Source organism: Triturus cristatus, chromosome 10, assembly GCF_964204655.1.
Source record: "Triturus cristatus chromosome 10, aTriCri1.1, whole genome shotgun sequence".
Taxonomy (NCBI): Eukaryota; Metazoa; Chordata; class Amphibia; order Caudata; family Salamandridae; genus Triturus; species Triturus cristatus.
In genome coordinates, this window is record NC_140593.1 from 1,168,362,778 (window position 1) to 1,168,381,746 (window position 18,969).

Below are 18,969 nucleotides of genomic sequence, written 5' to 3' on the forward strand. Positions count from 1 at the left end.
GCTCAGCCCCACCCTCTTCAACGTCTACATGAGCCCCCTCGCAACCATCGCACGTCAACACAACCTCAAGATCATCACCTACGCCGACGACACCCAGCTGATCCTCTCTCTCAACAGCGACCCGGACGCCGCCAGAGCCAGCCTACACGAAGGGATGAAAGACGTCGCCGAATGGATGAAGAACAGCCGCCTGAAACTGAACTCAGACAAGACGGAGGTCCTCATCCTGGGATCATCACCCTCCGCCTGGGACGACTCCTGGTGGCCCCCTGCCCTGGGAGCCACCCCCAAGCCAACGGACCACGCACGCAACCTAGGCTTCATCCTGAACTCCTCCCTCTCGATGACCAGACAAGTCAACGCCATCTCGTCTTCATGCTTCAACACCCTGCGCATGCTTCGAAAGATCTTCCGGTGGATCCCCACCGAGACCAGGAAGACGGTCACCCAGGCCCTCGTCACCAATCGGCTGGACTATGGGAACGCCCTCTACGCCGGCACCGCCGCCAAACTCCAGAAGAAACTCCAACGGATCCAGAACGCCTCAGCACGACTCATCCTGGACATCCCCCGACACAGCCACATCTCCGGACACCTGAGAGACCTGCACTGGCTCCCCGTCAACAAAAGAATCCCGTTCCAACTCCTCACCCATGCACACAAGGCCCTCCACGACCTGGGCCCCAAGTTCCTCAACAGCCGCCTGACCTTCCACAAGCCCACCCGCCAGCTCCGCTCCGCCAGCCTCGCTCTCGCCACCGTCCCCCGCATCCGCAGAGCCACCGCCAGAGGGAGATCCTTCTCCTACCTGGCAGCCAAGACATGGAACTCCCTCCCCATCCACCTCCGGACAACGCAAGACCATCTAGCCTTCAGGAAGCAACTCAAGACCTGGCTGTTCGAGCAGTAGCGTTCCCCCCCCAGCGCCTTGAGACCCTCCGGGTGAGCAGTGCGCTATACAAATGCCTATGATTGATTGATTGATATTTAATTTTAAGAACTCCTCCAGTGCCAATCGCATATACGCAACCCATTGTTCATCTATAAGGAGGGATTTATCAAATATCCATCTGGGCCTAATTTTCATTTGGATTTTAATTTCAAATTTCACTGCAATCAGAGCATCATCTGAGAAGGGATTTTCACAAATTTCAGACATAGTTTTTAAAAGAGTATGTGAGATATAAAAAAAGTCAATCCTAGAAGAGGAATGAAATCTACCTGAATGACAAGTATATTGCCTTTTATCCGGGTATTGGACCCTCCGACAGTCTACTAACGCAAAGTCCCGTATAAAATTCTGATACACCTTCCTAGAATTGGGTTTAGTTTGTTTCTTATTAGCTCGGGAACAATCTAAGGCAGGGTTTATCAACAAGTTAAAATCCCCCCTATTACAAAGTACCCGGACTGGGATATTGCAAAATCATACAGAGACTGCAGAGATAATGGAGAGTCCTCAATAGGACCATAATAACTCACAAAATTAAAAAGTTGGCCTGAAATCTTCGTCTATACCCAGAGCCACCTGGCATTTGGATCTTTATGTACATCAAAATCTCACATTGGAGTTTCTTGGCTACCAGGATAGCGACCCCTCTGACAGCAGCATTAGAGGAAGCATAAAATTCATGTTGAAAATAACCCTGGGATTTATCTACAGAGAGTCCCTCCTTATAATTTGTCGCTTGCACAAATACCACATCAGCTTGAAAAGATCTAAACCATGCCATAGAGCGTCTCTTAACTCTGTTATTGAAGCCATTGACATTACAAGACACTATCTGCAGCGTTTTACCAACCCTTCCCCCCCCTTTAAATTCGTAATTCAACAAAAAAAGACAAAAAATCTTGCATGGGACTTAAAACTTTTTGAACAAATGCTACAACTTATTCCCCTCCCGTGCCCTTATCTCCCTCCTCTCCCCTTCCACTCATGAACCCCCACCCCCACCCACCCATGGCCCCTCTTGACCTTGGAACCCTGCCCGTCTAGGGACCCTGGAGCAACCCCCCCACGCGAGTGGACCCCTTCCCCTCCTTCGTGAACCTATCTATCCCTCCCCTTCCCCTATACTGGGGTGCAGTGGCATGGCACCCAAGGCGATAAGGAGAGGGTGGCTAAAACTATCTAAGAAGAGAAAAAGAAAGAGAAGGACTAGGTATATATACTTAAATCCGTCTTTAGCTCAAACAAACTCAAAAACGAAAAGCATAAAGGACAAAAAAAGGGGGCAAGATCCGATAGCCCTTAATCCCATCTCCTACATGATGTAAGGATTGTAAAAAATCCTGGGCAGTCTCCACTGAGTGAAAGATCTTAACCCGCCCTTTGTGGAAAACTTTCAATTTAGATTGTTGGATTATTATACAAGCCGGGGCCCCCAACTGCTGAAAGGAATTAATCATGCCTCTAAACTCTTTTCTCCTCTGTGCCAAAAAGGCGGACATATCTGAAATTTTTTTAAATGAGGAGTTAGCAGAAGATTGAAATCCTTTACTTTGAATGGCAAGTGCCAGAATCTTGTCCTTTGCTCTGAAATCGCCAAAATTTGCACTGGGATATTTAGCATTCGGATATTGGACCGCTGAGACCCGATGAGCTCTGGTGATAGTAAGGTCTGAACTCAAAGTTGCCATCTCTGGACACACATATTTAAAAATTAAATCTGAAACAACTTCCACCACTGAACGACCATTTTCACTCCCCTCTGGGACTCCTATGATGCGGAGATTGCATCTTCGTGAACGATTTTCCGCATCATCCACCTTTATTTGGAGACTGATAAGTTCGGACTGCAGTTTTGAAATCTAACTTTGTGCATAGGCATTTTATCTTCAATGTCCGACACCCGTTGTTCTGTATGGGTGATGCGTGAGGTAAGTTGCTGGATATCAGAATGGATAGAGCTTAGCTGAGATTCTCTTTTGTTTTGAGCTTCCACCTGTGTAAGTTTCATACTTTGCAACTCAGCCAAAATCTAATGTAGTAATGCATGGGATACAGTTTCAGTTGTTCCCTGAGATTCCTGCACCTTAGATTGATCCGCTCCTGGACTAGAAGAAGCCACCAGAGCTGGAGATTCAGCTGGAGCTTCAATAGCAGAAATAAATAAGGAACCACCTGGGAGACCAATTGTAGATTCCTCCCCCAGAAAACCTGCCTCATGATTATCCTGGGAGACTTCATTAAGGCCATGCTCTGATGCTATAAGGCCAGCTGCTGCTTTTGGGTGTTTTTTGTGCCAATACCCACAAAAAGTGGATAAGTCCCTTGTTGCATTCCTGAGGAAAGATTTGGTAAAAATGTTGCATCTGGACCTGGAGCACTAGCTCTGCCCTAGAAGGGGAGATCAGTCTTACATTGCTTAATAAGTTAGCTGCGGAATTGAGGGGGGCTTTAACAAATGAAGAATTCGAGGGTGTGGCTAACTTGCAGGCCTCTTGCTCCTTAGATTTTTTGCCAAGCATATTTTCTTTCGGGGAGAAAACCTTAGATCTCCCGCTCGAAAGCCCAAGATCTATCTCCATCTCAGAAACAGAAGATATTCTGTTTCGATTCCTAGCAGTCCGTGCTACTAATCGAGGTTTAACAGTACTGTCCCGAGAAAGTCTTTTCATGGCTTTGCAAACACAACAGAAAAAAATTTTTTTTGCCAGAGTTGTGGTTTGCATGGTTGTGGAGTTGAGGTGAGTAGGGTGTTCATTTTGAATTTGCAAAGGGGCCGTGCATTTCCCTTGGTGCCATCCTGGGAACGCTGGTTGTTGATGGACTGTTGGAGGATGGAGGAATCAGGCACACTGGCTGTGTATTTGAAGGCGACATTGTTGGAGGTTTCAAAGTGTTCTGTTGTTGCCTGCACATTGGGGTGGGACGTGTGCTTTCTGTTACGGTGATTGTGTGCTCTGTCACCGGGGGGAACAGGTGGGATATGTGTGTTTTGGATTGCCCTCAACACGTGCGTGCATCCTGCTATGGCGTATGGTCCTTGCTTGGTTTCCAGCGTGACCTGCGCATTGTGTTGGACGTATGGGGACTGGGGTACCAGGGTGATGGTGATGTCCAGGACAGGTGTGAGGGGCTTGGATGTGGCTGGCAGTGTGACTCCTCCATCTCTGGTGGGTGTTGGTTGGGGGGTGCCAGGGGCCAACAGGTGCAGCCAAGCCAGCAGCTTGGTGTGGGGTTGGATGTTGGTTGTCCGCTGTGTTGGTGCCGTAGACCTGTTGGGCAATGATGGTCAAGATGCGTGGGATGGTTGTCCCTTTCAGCCTGTGGTGGACGGTGACATTGTCAGAGGTTGAGTCTGTGCGGCTGGTATGCTTCCTGGGGGTACGCTGTCTTTGTCTGCACTGTGTCTGTGGTGGTCTGGGGGAGTGTTCAGGGTGTGGGTTGTGGTCCTGGGGTGGTGTCGGTGGGTGTTGTGACCCTCTTGGGTGTAAGGGCCACATGATGGGTTGATCCATGGCATATGTTGCCCTTCTGATGTGCCCCTGGGCTGTGCTGCCTTTTGTTGTGCAGGCTGCCGTCCGACTTTACACCAGGAGCAGGTTTAGATTTCCTGGTGCTAACGCACCTTATCGCCTGTTTTGTGTTTGTATCGCAGTTCTGTCTGGTCGTTGAGAGTGTTGAGGTGTGAAGTTGTCGCTGCTTTTGGCAAGAGAACGCCCACTCTACATCTCATTAGCGATAGTTGCGGGGGGCCTCTGTGTCTATGTTTTTTGCTGCTGCTATCGTGGGTAAACTGATAAAACCAGCTTGTGAATGGGGTGATAACTTTATCTCGAATGGCTGCAATAAAGTGCAGTTGACTAGGTGATAGTTCCTTGTGAATATGCCCCTTAGTTTGGCTCCTAACGCTCCCAATGGCATAGAGGGTCACTCATATAAGAGAGAACAGCCCATTCTCCTTTTCTTTGAAAAGGGGGCAACACATATTTTTTGGGAGCAAAGGAGATTGTGAGGATGGTTATGTATTATATGGTATGGTTGTGTGACCTTACTATGTAATACACTCACAAAACCATATAGGGTCCAGCCAGGCTCATTTGTAAAACCTCTAGCTCAACCCTGAGTAGCTGTGGCTTTGAGCAGCAGCAGCACAACTTAAGCCAAGGAACCAGTGTAAAACATTTAGTAGCACTCAACCAATTAATACAAATAGATTCTATTTTTATGAATCTTTAGACACCAAGATGAGCAAAATCCAGTGGAGGAGTCCGGAGGCATAGATTTTTCAGTAAAGCGTAACAGGCATTAGTAACAATAAAGATTGGGAACTTCTTAAAAGTTTGAAAGATTTGTGTTTGGCTACTTCTAACTTTACTGCGTGACCAATTCGGACAGGGTTGGCCAATATGGAGCATATGGACAGTTACCTGGTTGCCAAATCAGTCACAAATCAAGTTTTAAAGTTTACATCAAGACCACCATAGACTTCAATTGAGTGGCCCTGATGCTGGGTATGCAGAATGCTGAGGATACTGAAAGATGTGCAATGGCTGGAAAGTGGATGGTGGCCTCCCTGTGGTTTTTTCCTCGGTCCACAGGACTTTGGCCACAGGGGTTAGAATCTCTTGAAATCCTCATCGAGCCAGTAGAGACCCAACAGCAGCTGGGATACCGATATCCGGTCACAGCCAGTCCAGTGATAGTCTTTGGTGTGGGCTAATGTCTGTCTTTGGCAACCAAATCACACTCTTACAACTCTCCCAAGCCCACAGGCACAGATGCAACTTTTGAGTCCAGAGTAGAGGCCTTCTTGGCTGCACATTGGCTTGTGGCCCTTGTGCTTGAACAGGGGCTCAGCCTCTAGGCCCTTGGAGTTAAAGGTTAAGGAGCAACCTTTTCTTGAGTCAGGCACCACAGTCTTCTGTTTGATAGCCATATGAGCAGCACGTGCATTCCAGAGGTTGGTGCAGCCTCTCTTATCAGGTCTAGAGATCAGCAAGGCAGTCCTTCTGTCCTCTCTCCAATCCATTTGTTATCTGAGGCTCAGTGTGCCAAGGGTGCCATATGTATGCCCATAAAGGGCACCGGAGGATGATGCAGTCACTAGCCAATTTGCTACCAGGGTCCCCCCCACCCTAATGCTGATTCACAGCTATGTGTGGTAGAGTGCACCATCTGGCAGAGTGCACTATTCTGCTAATGTTCAAGATTTCTGAACCCTTCATTGGATGTTAGGCGCATGGTCACACCCACGGACAAAATGGTTTGTCAACTGGTATCCCTTCTGTTCACACTGCCAGTCAATGTACCTGAACAAAGAGGCAGCCCTATATGAGTGTCATCACCATTTTCTCACCAAAGGCAGCCTTCCCAAAGAAGCTCGCATTTGGGCCAACACCCTGTTTGGCTTCCTGCATGGGGGAGGTAACAAGCCTCTATTGTTCCTGGGCCTGGGCATCATTCACAATACTCCCCTGGAGGGCAGAAGGCTGTCTGGTGGCCAGGAACTGTAACAGGCCACAGGATTAACTGGATAACAGAGTGGCAACTTTCTAAACCTTGGTTTTACTTAAATGTGACATTACGTTTGACTTGGGCATCAAGTTGGGTTTAATACCATGATTAATTATATACCTTGAAATACCCATGTTGGTAGTCCCATTCAGAAGTTAGCAGGACTGAGATGTGAGTCTGTAACTCTGCATTAGCCAATGTGGCTACTAAACATTCCACAGTAAAAACTATAATTTGGAAGTACATATTAAAGTATATGTCCCACTTATTAATATACAGCTTCCTGACTTAGGGCTCATGAGGCCTTCCTTTGGGGAGACTTGTGTATATGGTTAATGGAAGTGGGGGGCTTTGTCATTGGCTTAAATGGCAAAGTTGAACAAGCAGTTTTAAAACTGCTCTTCCAGGCTGTGGTGGCAGGCTGGGAGCCATTCTTTATTTTGTGTGCAGGGTGGCACAATCAGCGATGCAGCTCTGGGTAGACATTCTAACTTACATACTTTGGATACCCTTAGTACCATACACTATGGATTTGTAATTAAGTCAGCTAATGCCAACTGGTGGTAGACACTTCTACATACATTTTTTCATGGGTAGGAACTCTGAGGTCTGGTTAGCAGGCCTCAATGCACTCTCAGGAAAACCAGAAGCATTAGTCCATAATTTTGGGGATGATCATACAAAAAGAGGCATTTACTTACAGTGATCAACTGCGTATACCTCCCTAAAACACAATCCCTGAGGATACTATGTTAAAATGTGACACACATCTCCCTTCTGAGACTTGCCTATCCTCCTCAGCTACAACCTGAGATGAAATTTCGAGCAAACTGCTTTGGAATCACCTAATCGCTGCCCCACTTCAGTTCTCTCTCAGTGATTCAAATGGAAATCACTAAAATAGTTAATGGTCTATGGATGTCTGAAACCAAATAGATTGCTGGTTTATTGGACTCTAGTTTGTATCAAGTTTGACCAATTGATTTGAAGGCCCAGAAAGACATGGTAATTCCAGTGATTTCATAATGCTTTAACATGTGTCATTGTCCTAGGTTCCTCTCTCAGTCTGCAGTGAAAGTTGTTCTACAGGATACAGGAAATCCACCATCACAGGACGCCCCAAGTGCTGTTTCTCCTGTGTGTTTTGCCCTGATGGCAGCATTGCCAACCAAACAGGTAGGTTCATTTTGAAACAACTATATGTTGCATTGTTAGTTAATTATTGCTGGGCAGATGCCTATTTTGATTTGAAAAGAGGGATACTTTTAACTAATTGCTATTCAGCAGCTAAGACAAAGAGAAGAACATGAATACCCCTGTTATGTTATGTTATTTTTATTTATACCGCGCACAGCTGCCCCAGCAAAGGGGCGTCCTGGCGCTTTGAGAAGGTGAACACAACACAGCACTAAAAGCGGACAAAAGGAGACGAGACACAACAGATGGGCTAAACAAATAAAAATGTCTTGATAGCCTGTCTTAACTGAAGGAGCTCATCGATGGCCCGAATTTGTGGAGGAAGAGAATTCCACCAACTCGCTGCCAGGACTCGAAAGGAGCGGCCACCAATTCTGCTCAACTTAAAATGCGGGACCACTGCTAAGTTCTGGCCCCTGTTTGGGGAGACATACAAAATAATGAATTATACACTTATGAAGCATGCTGCCACTCACAATGGAGCATCCTAGCAATGGAGTTTTAAATCTGATAACCCAGATGAAAGGGAAGGAGAAAAAGAGAATGTGAGGGTGACTAGATAAGGGAATAAAAGAATAAATCTGGGCCTTGTAAATCTATGCTTTGATTGATTGATTGAAGAAAAGCCAGGTCTTTAAATGCTTTTTTAAAATGGCATCCAAATCCATTAACCGCAAAGGCCTGGGAAGCTGTTCAATGCCTTGGATCCTTGTACCAAGAAGGATATGGCACCCCCCGGTTTTAAGTCTGAACGATTGGAGCTTTAGAAGATTCATATGAGAGGATCTCAAGGTTCCTTGTGTTTTATAGTGCATGGATCTGGCCATGAAGTATTTAGGAACAGCAGCTTTGAATGCTCTGAAAACAGGATCCTTATGTGTGGTGGCAGTCAATTTTGAGTTTTTAGAGTAGGGGAAGCAGAACGTCTTGGAAGTTTCAGCACAGGTCTAGCTGCTGCATGTTGCACCACCTGAAGTTTGTGAGGCATATTTTTGGAGGATCCTGCATAGAAACTGTTACAATAATTGAGTCTAGAAGTAATAAGAGTAAAATAAACTTTTTTCCTGTGAGCTAATTGGAGGAACTCAAAAAGCTTTCTTAGGGATTTGATTAAGTTAAAACATGTCCCAGCCATGGCAGGAGATTGAGGGCAGAAGACGAGTGAGGTTTAAAATGTCACTCCTAAGTTTCTTGCCACTTCCAGTGTGGCAAGGGGGTACTGAGTTCGTTCAACATTGAATTGGGTTAAAGCAGTTGCCAAAAGTCAGGATCTCCATTTTGTCTGTGTTGCATTTTAAGTTGTTTTATTGCATTCACCTGGCATCTTCAGACAGACAGTTTTGGAAGTTAAGTTCTGTCTATCATCTGCATATGATGTCGTAGTGATTCCAAAAAAGCTATCAGGTAGATTAGGGGGCCAAATATATATTGAATAACACAGGGCTAAGAGATAAACCCTGCAAAACTCCTCATGCCACTGATCTTTCTATAGATGAGAAAGGTCCTAATGTGACTACTGGTCTCATACTCGCTAGGAAGCATTTAATCCAGGCCAATGATTTTTGGGAAATGTGGTAAATATTCTTTTTACCGAAACTGAATTTCATACGGAATCTTTAAAATAAAGTAAAATAGCTCAGAATAACAAGAGGCAGAATCCGTGGTATAAGAGGTTTTCTAAATGGGCTTTATTCCATCCAAAATGGCCGACTCGAGTCGCGGCCTTCAGGTTCCGTCACCACGAGGGTTCAGGAAGTGAAGTACAATACTTTATTGACAAGAAGTAACTTTTATAGGTCATACATTTACAATGAAACAAGTGCAAAAAGGCGTAACAATTGATAAGATAAATTAACATAGTGATACGTAATTGAAACTAGGCGTAATAAGGAGCAAAAAGAAACGTGATTGGCTCTGATTATCTTACATAGGTGGATCTATACGATAATACTTAACATGGATGCGTGCGCAGCAGCATGACGTGTGATTGACGTGCAACTAGGGGGTGAAGGGGACTTGACATTTAGCTCTACATGTGGAGACGAGAAGTCTAGGGGGTCATGTCAACCTAATCCCAAATCATATCTAACATCCTATGTTTAGAGAACTATGTTATCCACAAGGAAGGACTCTCGGACAGAATCTATTCTATACTAACTGTATGTGCGTGTACAAGCGTCTAAGTGTCTATATGAGAAGCGAGGGGCAGAAAACTTTCCATGGCAACAGGGCTATGAATCACTTGCAGGAGGACGGAAAGGCTGAGTCCTTTGCTTGTGAGCTAAAGGAAATGTTTACCTAAATCACTAGACAGGAATGCATCGGCTGAAGAGCAAAATAGATAATTCGAAGGTGAAATACAGCTTCTTGGCAGGCAGGCAAAACTGGCCGAGGCAGGCACCGTTAGCTGCACAGGGAGTAGGACAAAGTTCATGGATACAGATGCGAGCTCAAGCTGAAACTGTCAGAGACAGAGAGCAGGGAAAGGCTTTGAGGAAAGAATCGGGCCTACTTGCCTGAACTGTAAAAATGGAGTACCTTAGCCATATAAAGTCGGTGGCTTTTCATACTTAGGAATTGAATATCCAGCCCATTGATGGCGGATCTGACAGAGAACATGTCGACGGTAGACACACATATGTTTGCGTCTTGGAAACTGGAACTGGAGGGAACATACATGTACTTGTGACATGCACATAGAATCGTTGGGGTCCAAGATAGGGGACATAACTGATCAGGAAAATCCACATTTCCACATTCCCTCCTTGTCCCCTACTTGCCCTTCAAGAGATATCAATCTTCATTATTCCATCGATTTGCTCATGGAGCATCATTTCTTCTTCCTTCTTTTTCCGGCATTTTGAACGAGAACTTTGATATGGAATGCATGATGTGGCACACAGACCACAAATCGCTGGTCCACATTGCAGGCATAAACAACAACTGAAGAGCATAAGAAGGCCAATACCTAGGAAGGATAGAACTCTCCATCCCCAGGCTGATATCACACTCCAAAACCACCCGGACCACGTCCAAGTGCCTGGATTCTCGTGTATCTGGCTTACAATCTTATGAAGGCGTGTTATAGCTTTATATACAGATGGCGAATTTTCTGGTATGAATATGCAGCAGCTGGATCCGATGACCCTGCAAGCTCCGCCCCTATCGGCCAGGATGACGTCAAGGACAAGACGATTCTGGAGAACAACAATTCTCATCACTGATTGTTCCTCTGTCAGATTGCCTAGGGCGGCTATAGTCTCGTTTACTACAGCTTCAAGAGTCTTGGTGAGTCTGCGTATCAGCTTACTATTTGATATTGTACCTATATAGGGAAAGATACCTTTATTGAAATCTACATACTTGTCCCATGCTGTCTCAGTATAATCGGCAACTGGGAGATCTCTACGCTCTCTTTTGTGTACTAAATGAACATTTCGATAATAATCAGGGGGAGCTAGGAAAACAGGTGGCAAAAGGAATGCTATGTAACAGGTACCATCCCAATCTAGAGGCAGACGCATATATGCCGTCTGACCACATATAAAGTAAGAATGGCGAGAAGTTCTAAATGAAGATTTCCCTTGATCACTATATTCTACTGTAGTAACGCATTTGCTATGGCCCATGTGTATGGAACCAACTTTTCTCACACATAATTCACCCTTAACTGGAAACACTGACATAGTGGGCAGAATTAATTCAACTTCGGATTTGACGTTCAAAATCATGAGGTTAGGCGTAAAATTACCTAATTTATACACTTCATTTTCTAAATCAGTTCCTGTTCTACTGGGGTGACCCTCCTTATTAGGGTGACAGACTTTGAATAAAACTAGATTCAGATTTCCCCATATCCAATGTTGTTGATAAACTGCTGTGTCTGGGTCTATGGAATTTAGTAAACTAAACCATGCTCCACAGGAGCCATTGTGTGTGAACGGATGTGGAAAGAAAGGCAGAACTCCTTTGTTATTCTGATAGGGAGGGAGTCGGCCACACACCCAACAATTGGTGGCATTACTAGTCTGATGGGAATGATGTAACATACTAATGAAGGTGTTATTGCGCAGCGCAAGTCTATAAGATAATTCATGTGGCGGTAGGTCACTAAAAGAATGTTCAGCAGTAATATTATAAACATGTCTAGAAATAGGATGATATATGTGCAAAATCACACTCGTAATGATTATTAAAACACTCAATAAAAACAGAATTAATAATGTCCTCACACAGTAGCTACGCAGTGATTTACAATACGCCTGTCGTTTCAACATTTCTCTGGTATTTTCTCTACTCAGGTCCAAGGGATACATGTCAGAGACAATTCAACCGCTTCACCTTGGAGAGGACTTAAACAATCAAATTGCTCGACTGTTTGGGCCTAAGTTTTAATTTATAGTTCTGAGAGTCATTCCTTTCAACAAAGGGAAGTTTTGAATCAGTCTGTGAGGGAGTGCAGGGCACAGTGTCTATATCCGAGGATAGTCCATGAAATTTTTTAACATGGCTGGAATGTATCCATCCTTTGCGGCCCTCCACTTTCACGGCTGTTCTTGTGGTCAGCAGGACTAGCTTCGGTGTTTTCCACCTGGGCTCCAATTGGGTTTTCCGATCGAAATTCCTCACAAACACCAGATCCCCCGGAGCAACGTCATGGGGTTTCACCTCAGTGTTGTCAGGAAAAGCTGCAGCTACCTGTGAACGACAAGATTGTAGTGCAGACATCAAGGAAGCCAGGTAATCTGTCAGCATATTACAATTAACATCAGTTATTTTACGTGGTACAGGCGTCCCCCACATATTTGGTGGCCTTCCGAAGATCACCTCATACGGGGATAGCCCTGTTCGAGAGTGTGCTACCATTCTTATGTAAAATAGTGCAACTGGTAAGGCTACTATCCAGTCAACACCTTTCTCCTTACATATTTTAGACAATCTGATTTTCAAAATTTGATTATGTCGTTCCACGAGACCTGCTGCCTCGGGGTGTCGGACACAGTGGAACTTCCACTGATATCCCAACAAAAGTGAGACATGTTTCATTAATTCGGATGAGAAAGGCTGGCCGTTATCTGAATATACAACACGTGGTAGCCCGTACCGTGGGAAGAATTCTCGAACTAACTGTTTGGCAGTAGTCGGGGCCGTGTAATCTGATACTGGGTACGCCTCAGTCCATCGGGAGAGAGCGCAGACAACTACAAGAACATATTTGAATCCTCGACATCGTTCCATCTGGATATAATCCATTTGGAGCACTTCAAAAGGATGATCACGAGTCTGGAATCCACCCTGTTCTACGGGAACACTTTTTCCCGGGTTGAACTGACAACATATCATACAGGTACGGACCTTTTGTTTAGCTGCTGCTCGTAAATGTTTATTGAACCAAATGTGTTGAATACTATCTAGCATAGCTTTTTCTCCTAAATGCGCCGGGCTGTGAATTGTAGCTATAATGGCTTGGACCATAGAGTCAGGAAGAAACCATACAGATTTCTCCTTCGTCATCCATCCCTGATCTGTCTGGATCCCTCCTAGTTCAGTCCATTTCTTTAATTCTTCTGCAGTAGCATGTGTCTGTATGTCAATTACGTCAAGTGCGGGATCCTTAATTGTCATACACTGTGTTGGTGTCTGAACTATTGGCTTTGTCATGTCTAATGTGCGATTCTGAGCAGTCTGTTTAGCTGTTCTGTCAGCTAAATCATTGCCTTGAGAAATGATATCAGTAACCTTCGTGTGTGCTTTACATTTCATAATCGATATAGCAGTGGGTAGATGTATTGCGTCTAACAAGGCATGAATGAGGGGTCCGTGCTGAATGTGGGCACCATGGGAGGTTAAATAACCTCTCTCTCGCCACAGTACGCCGAAGTCGTGTACAACTCCGAATGCATAACGTGAGTCAGTGTATACATTAACTTTCTTATTTGTGGCTTGAATACAGGCTTGTGTTAGAGCAATAAGTTCTGCTGCTTGGGCTGACAAAGTATCTATACAATTTGTCTCAATAACTTCAGTGTCTGTTGTGACTGCATACGCGGCCACTAAATCTCCTGTACTTGTTCTCATGCACGATCCGTCTACATACAACGTCAGGTCTGGATCTAACAATGGAACGTCTGTCAAGTCTTGTCTAGGTTTCGTCTTTATTTCAATGATTTCAACACAATCATGAGCTAGTGGGTCTGTTCCAATTACAGGTAATAGTGTAGCAGGATTCAATGTATTACACCGTCGGATCTCTATGTGTGGTTGAAACAATGTCAGTTCATAACCGGTAAGTCTTGCTATGGTCAAGTGTTGTGTTTGTGTTCGGTTCACAAGAACCTCTACTGCATGTGGTACTTGTACTGTCAATGGATGTCCTAATACTATGGCATCGCTTTGTCTGATTGCTAAAGCTGTCGCCGCCACTGATTTCAGGCATGCAGGCAAAGCCTGAGCTACGGGATCTAATGTACTGGAAAAATAAGCACATGGCTTGCGTGATCCTGCTTGATCCTGAGTGAGTACTGACAAGGCAGTACCTTCACGTTCTGTAACAAAGAGTGTAAAATGTTTGCTATAACATGGTGTTGCTAAAACAGGTGCTTGACATAAAGCTTCCTTTAGGCTTTCAAAAGCTTGTGTATGTTCCTGAGTCCAAGGGAGAACAGTCGATGTGGCTGCCTCCTGTGTGGTTAGCTGAATGAGTGGTTTTGCTAGAAATGCGTACTGAGGGATCCACTGCCTACAATATGAAGTGAGGCCTATAAAAGCCCGCACTTCCTTCTGTGTCTGGGGTATTGACATGTTAGCAATTAACTGGATGCGATCTGGTGTAAGCTGCCTTCCCTCCTTGGACAGCGAGTGACCAAGATAAATAACTCGCTGGACACAGAATTGCAGCTTAGAAGGAGACACCTTGTGCCCCTTGTCGGCTAGAAAATGTAAAACTGTCAGAGAAGCCTTTTCACATTCAGGTTCGCTTCTCGCGGTGATCAGCAGATCATCGACATATTGAAGCAGTGCAGTATTGACTGGCATGTGGATACTGTCAAGTTCTCGTTTCAGTGCTTGGCTGTAGATGCTGGGGCTTTCTGTGAATCCTTGGGGAGCGCGTGAGAATTTAAAGCTGCGCCCATTTAAACTGAATCCGAACAAATATTGGCTTTCCGGATCTATTGGGACGCTGAAAAAGGCATTCTTGAGATCAATTACAGTAAAGAATGTTGCTTCGGAATCAATTGCTGTCAATAATGATGATATATCAGGGACCACAGGAAATTGTGGTACAATGCACTTGTTTAGTTCACGCAAATCAATAACCAATCGGTATACTGGTGGGGCAGTAGGATCAGTTCGTTTAAGAATCGGAATTATCGGTGAATTACATACATTGGAGTCTGTTTCTACAACTACTCCCTGGGCAATTAGCTCATCAATGATTTTCAGCAAAGCCACTACAGCATCATGCGGTAACTTGTATTGTCGCATTCGTGGTAGTACCACTCCTGCTTTCAATGTGACTCGGTATGGTGTAATGTTCATGCAGCCAACATCCGTAGGGCCTTGTGCCCATAGATGTACTGGTAAAGTCTGTAGTCGGGGATCCATGTCCCTAGACACATAGTGACCTTTAAAATCACGTAGAAACAACCTTACTCCTTCCGGAGAACAACATATTATGGCTCCTAGTGCTTTCAGAGTTTTAATTCCTAACAGATTTTCTGGGCATGATTTAGTAAGCAATAAATCTGTAGTTCGTGTCAAAGGTCCTATCGTAAGTGGGAGAGGCTGTGATACTTCATTAACAATAGGTTTTCCTGAAAAACCAAGGGAAACATTTTGAGAGCCTGAGAGGGGTGCCCCTGGAACTTCACTACGTTTTATAGTTGTTCGACTTGCCCCTGTATCGAGTAAGAATTTTCTATCTTGACCTAACAATTCACTATGTACATACGGTCCTTCTTGGTCTACAGGAATCTCGATGAGCGGTAAGTCAACTTCCCTCTCTAGGCTTGTTCATGCGTAACGCTGATACTCAGGATATTCATATTGTGCAGTCTGATACATTTGTCGTGTTGTGGTTTGTGTGGCAGTAGCAGGCAACGGTGGTGCAGCTGGCACAAACTGTATGGGCTGCTGTGAGGCTGGCATGGACTGTTGCTGAACTGGCATGGACTGTTGCTGAACTGGCATGGACTGTCCATGCTGCATAGCTCCTTGTTCATTCTGATCTTGTCTAACTAATCGTGGTCTCTCTTTTGCAATACCTGTAGCTATATTACGTTTCAGGACTGGACAATCGTGTACATAATGGCCTAGTTGCTTACAGTAATTGCAGGTTCCTTTTACAGGAGCTGCAGAATCACCAGAATGTGTCACACCCTTTTTGTGACCCTCTGCTGGTACTGTCTGAGAAACTAGCATTTTCATTTTTGTATCCTTCATGCGTCTATGCTCGTGTTCTTGTTCATCCCTAATTCTATTGTGATGATACTGTAACATTTGTAGCATTTGTGACGGAGTGTTACTTTGCCAGGTACTCTCGAATTTCAATATTCTATTCTTCACTGGAGGCAATGCATTTTCCACTAATTTTGTCACAAATAAATGTGGATATGAGTCACTACTTGCTTTTATACCACTGTTTATACCAAAACATTTTTCAAATCGAGCATAATAATCGCTTGTGTCTTCATCTTGCTTTTGTTTGCAGGCTGTGATTGCACCCCAATCTTCCTTTTTTGTAGTTAATAGACGTGGCAGTACCTGTACTAGTAAACCTGGTAACAGTTTAACTTTATCCCCGAGCCCTGAACCTGCAGTTCGGGCCCTTTCTTCCTCTGCTAATGCTGTCCAGTCTATCTTTTGGTCTCCCACTTCCCACTCTTTTTCTTTCAGTTTTTCATAGATGCCAGCAGGCAAAAGCACCTTTAATATCGTCATAATATCAGGAAAGGTGTACTCTCCCATTAGTAACATGTCTTTAATTTCTCGGTGGAAACCCGCTGGGTCTTTGTCATGACTAGGTACTACTTTCTTCATTTCTAATAATTCCATTTTTGATATGGGTGTGTAAACAAATACACGGTGAAACTCATTGTCTTCGCCTTTTATTGGGTGCACTTCTCGTAAAGGATTTTGTCTATCCATATAGTACGGCGTTCTTTCTCTGTGGGGCAGCGAGAGAGAATCCGGATTTACAAAAAGGACATACTGTTTACGTGACACTAATATCTCTTTAATTAGCTTGTTACTAGAACCTCTCCATCTGTTCGTGAGTAGTTCCGTTAATATATCAGGTAAAGGACCAGGGTCAGCATGTTGGCTCTTATATAATATAAGGAGTTGCTGAATCATATAGATTCCAGCTAAACGTTGTTCGTCTGCACTGAGATTAAAAAACGTGTGTGCTACGGTCTCATCACCGTATTTTTCAGGACTGTCAATCCAGTGAACAGCTGATCTGGCTAATTCTTGCTCATCCATGGAATCGAGGAGGTGGTAACCCCTTCGTTCTCGTAGTATTTTATCTGCGACTTGAAACAAATGTTCAGGAGACTTCAGGTTTATTACAGGCGTCGGATACGTTCTGCTATTACTTGGGCATACAGAGTGTATGGGATCAGAAAAACATCTAGCATTATCACAGGATCTTCCTCTGCCTACATAGGCTATGGTCTCTGACTGTCTTGCGGAATTCCCTGATTCGGACACTTCATCTTGCTCGAACTCGTCTGTTCCCAATCTTTCTTCATGAATACGCTCTATTTCTCTACGGATTTTTCGGCACATGGCTATTATACAATTTTGCTTATCGTGTCTCCCTTCTGATATATTCTGGCTCCATCTTGTAAGAATAAGCATTGCATTCGGGTCTACCCCCGGACGGTCTTGATTTCTGATCACACAGTTTATGAGGAAACGTAACAGTTCCCCCTGTATCTCTACTTTCTGGAATTCCATAGCTCTGTTAATACATCCTGGATCTCGTCCTGTTTGAACAAAATGATATATGTTATCTAGATGCGTACTCATTCCTGGTAACCTTGCTAAATACTCGGCGGCTCGCCTGATGCGTAATGATGCCAGGACCATTTCGTCCTCTTTACCAACCACCGGGTCATATCTACAATTTACAAGGAGTTCCTTAAGCGTACGTTCACTTACGAATTTAGGTGTACGTGAATGCGCTGATTCTTGAAAGACAAGTTTATTTATTCTGGGTGGTGTAAAGGTATTGCTAGCACCTCCCGTGGCCCCATCTGGGGCATCGGGTGTGAATGGGTTCGTTGAACGTGACACAGCAACTATGGGTGTCGATACCACTGTAGAATCGACTGCGGGGACAGATGTGCTTGCCGAAGCTTGTATCGGGACTTGCTGTTGCACGGGGTCGGATACCTGATCCTGACGTTGAACCCCTCCGCCAGACGGTCTATGTAGTGTGGCGTTAGCATACTCGGGAGCTGTGTCGTCTAGATATGAGGAAAGAAAAACATCTTCTGCGGTTCTGGGATGCCCTTTTTGATGTACCTTAATTGGAAATAACGGGGGTGGCAAGTCTTTTGGCATCCCTGGAACAGCCTTTGGTAGTCCTTCGGCTAGAAGGGGATACATACCATTCATAAGAGCATTTCTTTGTCTATTTACTTGTTCTGACTTCACTCGGATACCTTCCTCAATTAATAGATTTTCTTGAACTTTATTTGAACTTTCTTTACTCCTCTCTTCTTGTCTACGTGCTTTTTCTGTACGTCTATGAGATTCTTTACGCCATAACTCAGCAGCGTCTTTCTGTGACTGTCTGACCTTTCTTTTCCATAACTCTTCCTCCACTTTCATGATGCACTCTGCATCCCAGGTTCCCGCTGCGGGCCACCTTTGACTTTCCGGTAATCCCTTGGTATAATCTACCCATAGATCAAGAAACAATATGGCATCTAAGCCATGCTTGTGGTACATAAAATGCCCTGGAGTGTCCCTAGGAGGAATAGGAACTGCTTCTTCAAGCACCCCTTTTCTGGTAGTAATCTGTCTTAACTTCGAGAAGAGCGGCATATTGACAACTGCTCTGATACTTACTCTTGAATTCACTTAATACGAAAAACACAATAATGAACAGTGAACAAAGAACAATCATTCATACCACAATATGCAAGACATTTGAACACTTTAAACATTGAACATTAAACATTTTAACAATAACCGACAATGATGACAGTCTGCCTAACTAATCACCACGCTGAATTCTTGACAATAACTGAATACTTCGGAATACTTGATATACTGCTAAACAGTACATATACACTGCT

General features: G+C 44.4%; 1 protein-coding gene across 1 annotated transcript in view; it reads left to right on the forward strand.

Annotated features, from left to right (window-relative positions):
• The window catches only part of LOC146796869 (extracellular calcium-sensing receptor-like), a 143,721-nt gene that overhangs the window by 111,220 nt on the left and 13,532 nt on the right, over positions 1 to 18,969 (forward strand). Inside the window, exon 5 of the mRNA XM_085631406.1 lies at positions 7,516 to 7,639. Within this exon, the coding sequence (XP_085487532.1) occupies positions 7,516 to 7,639 (124 nt within the window). The remainder of the gene's footprint in view (positions 1 to 7,515; positions 7,640 to 18,969) is intronic.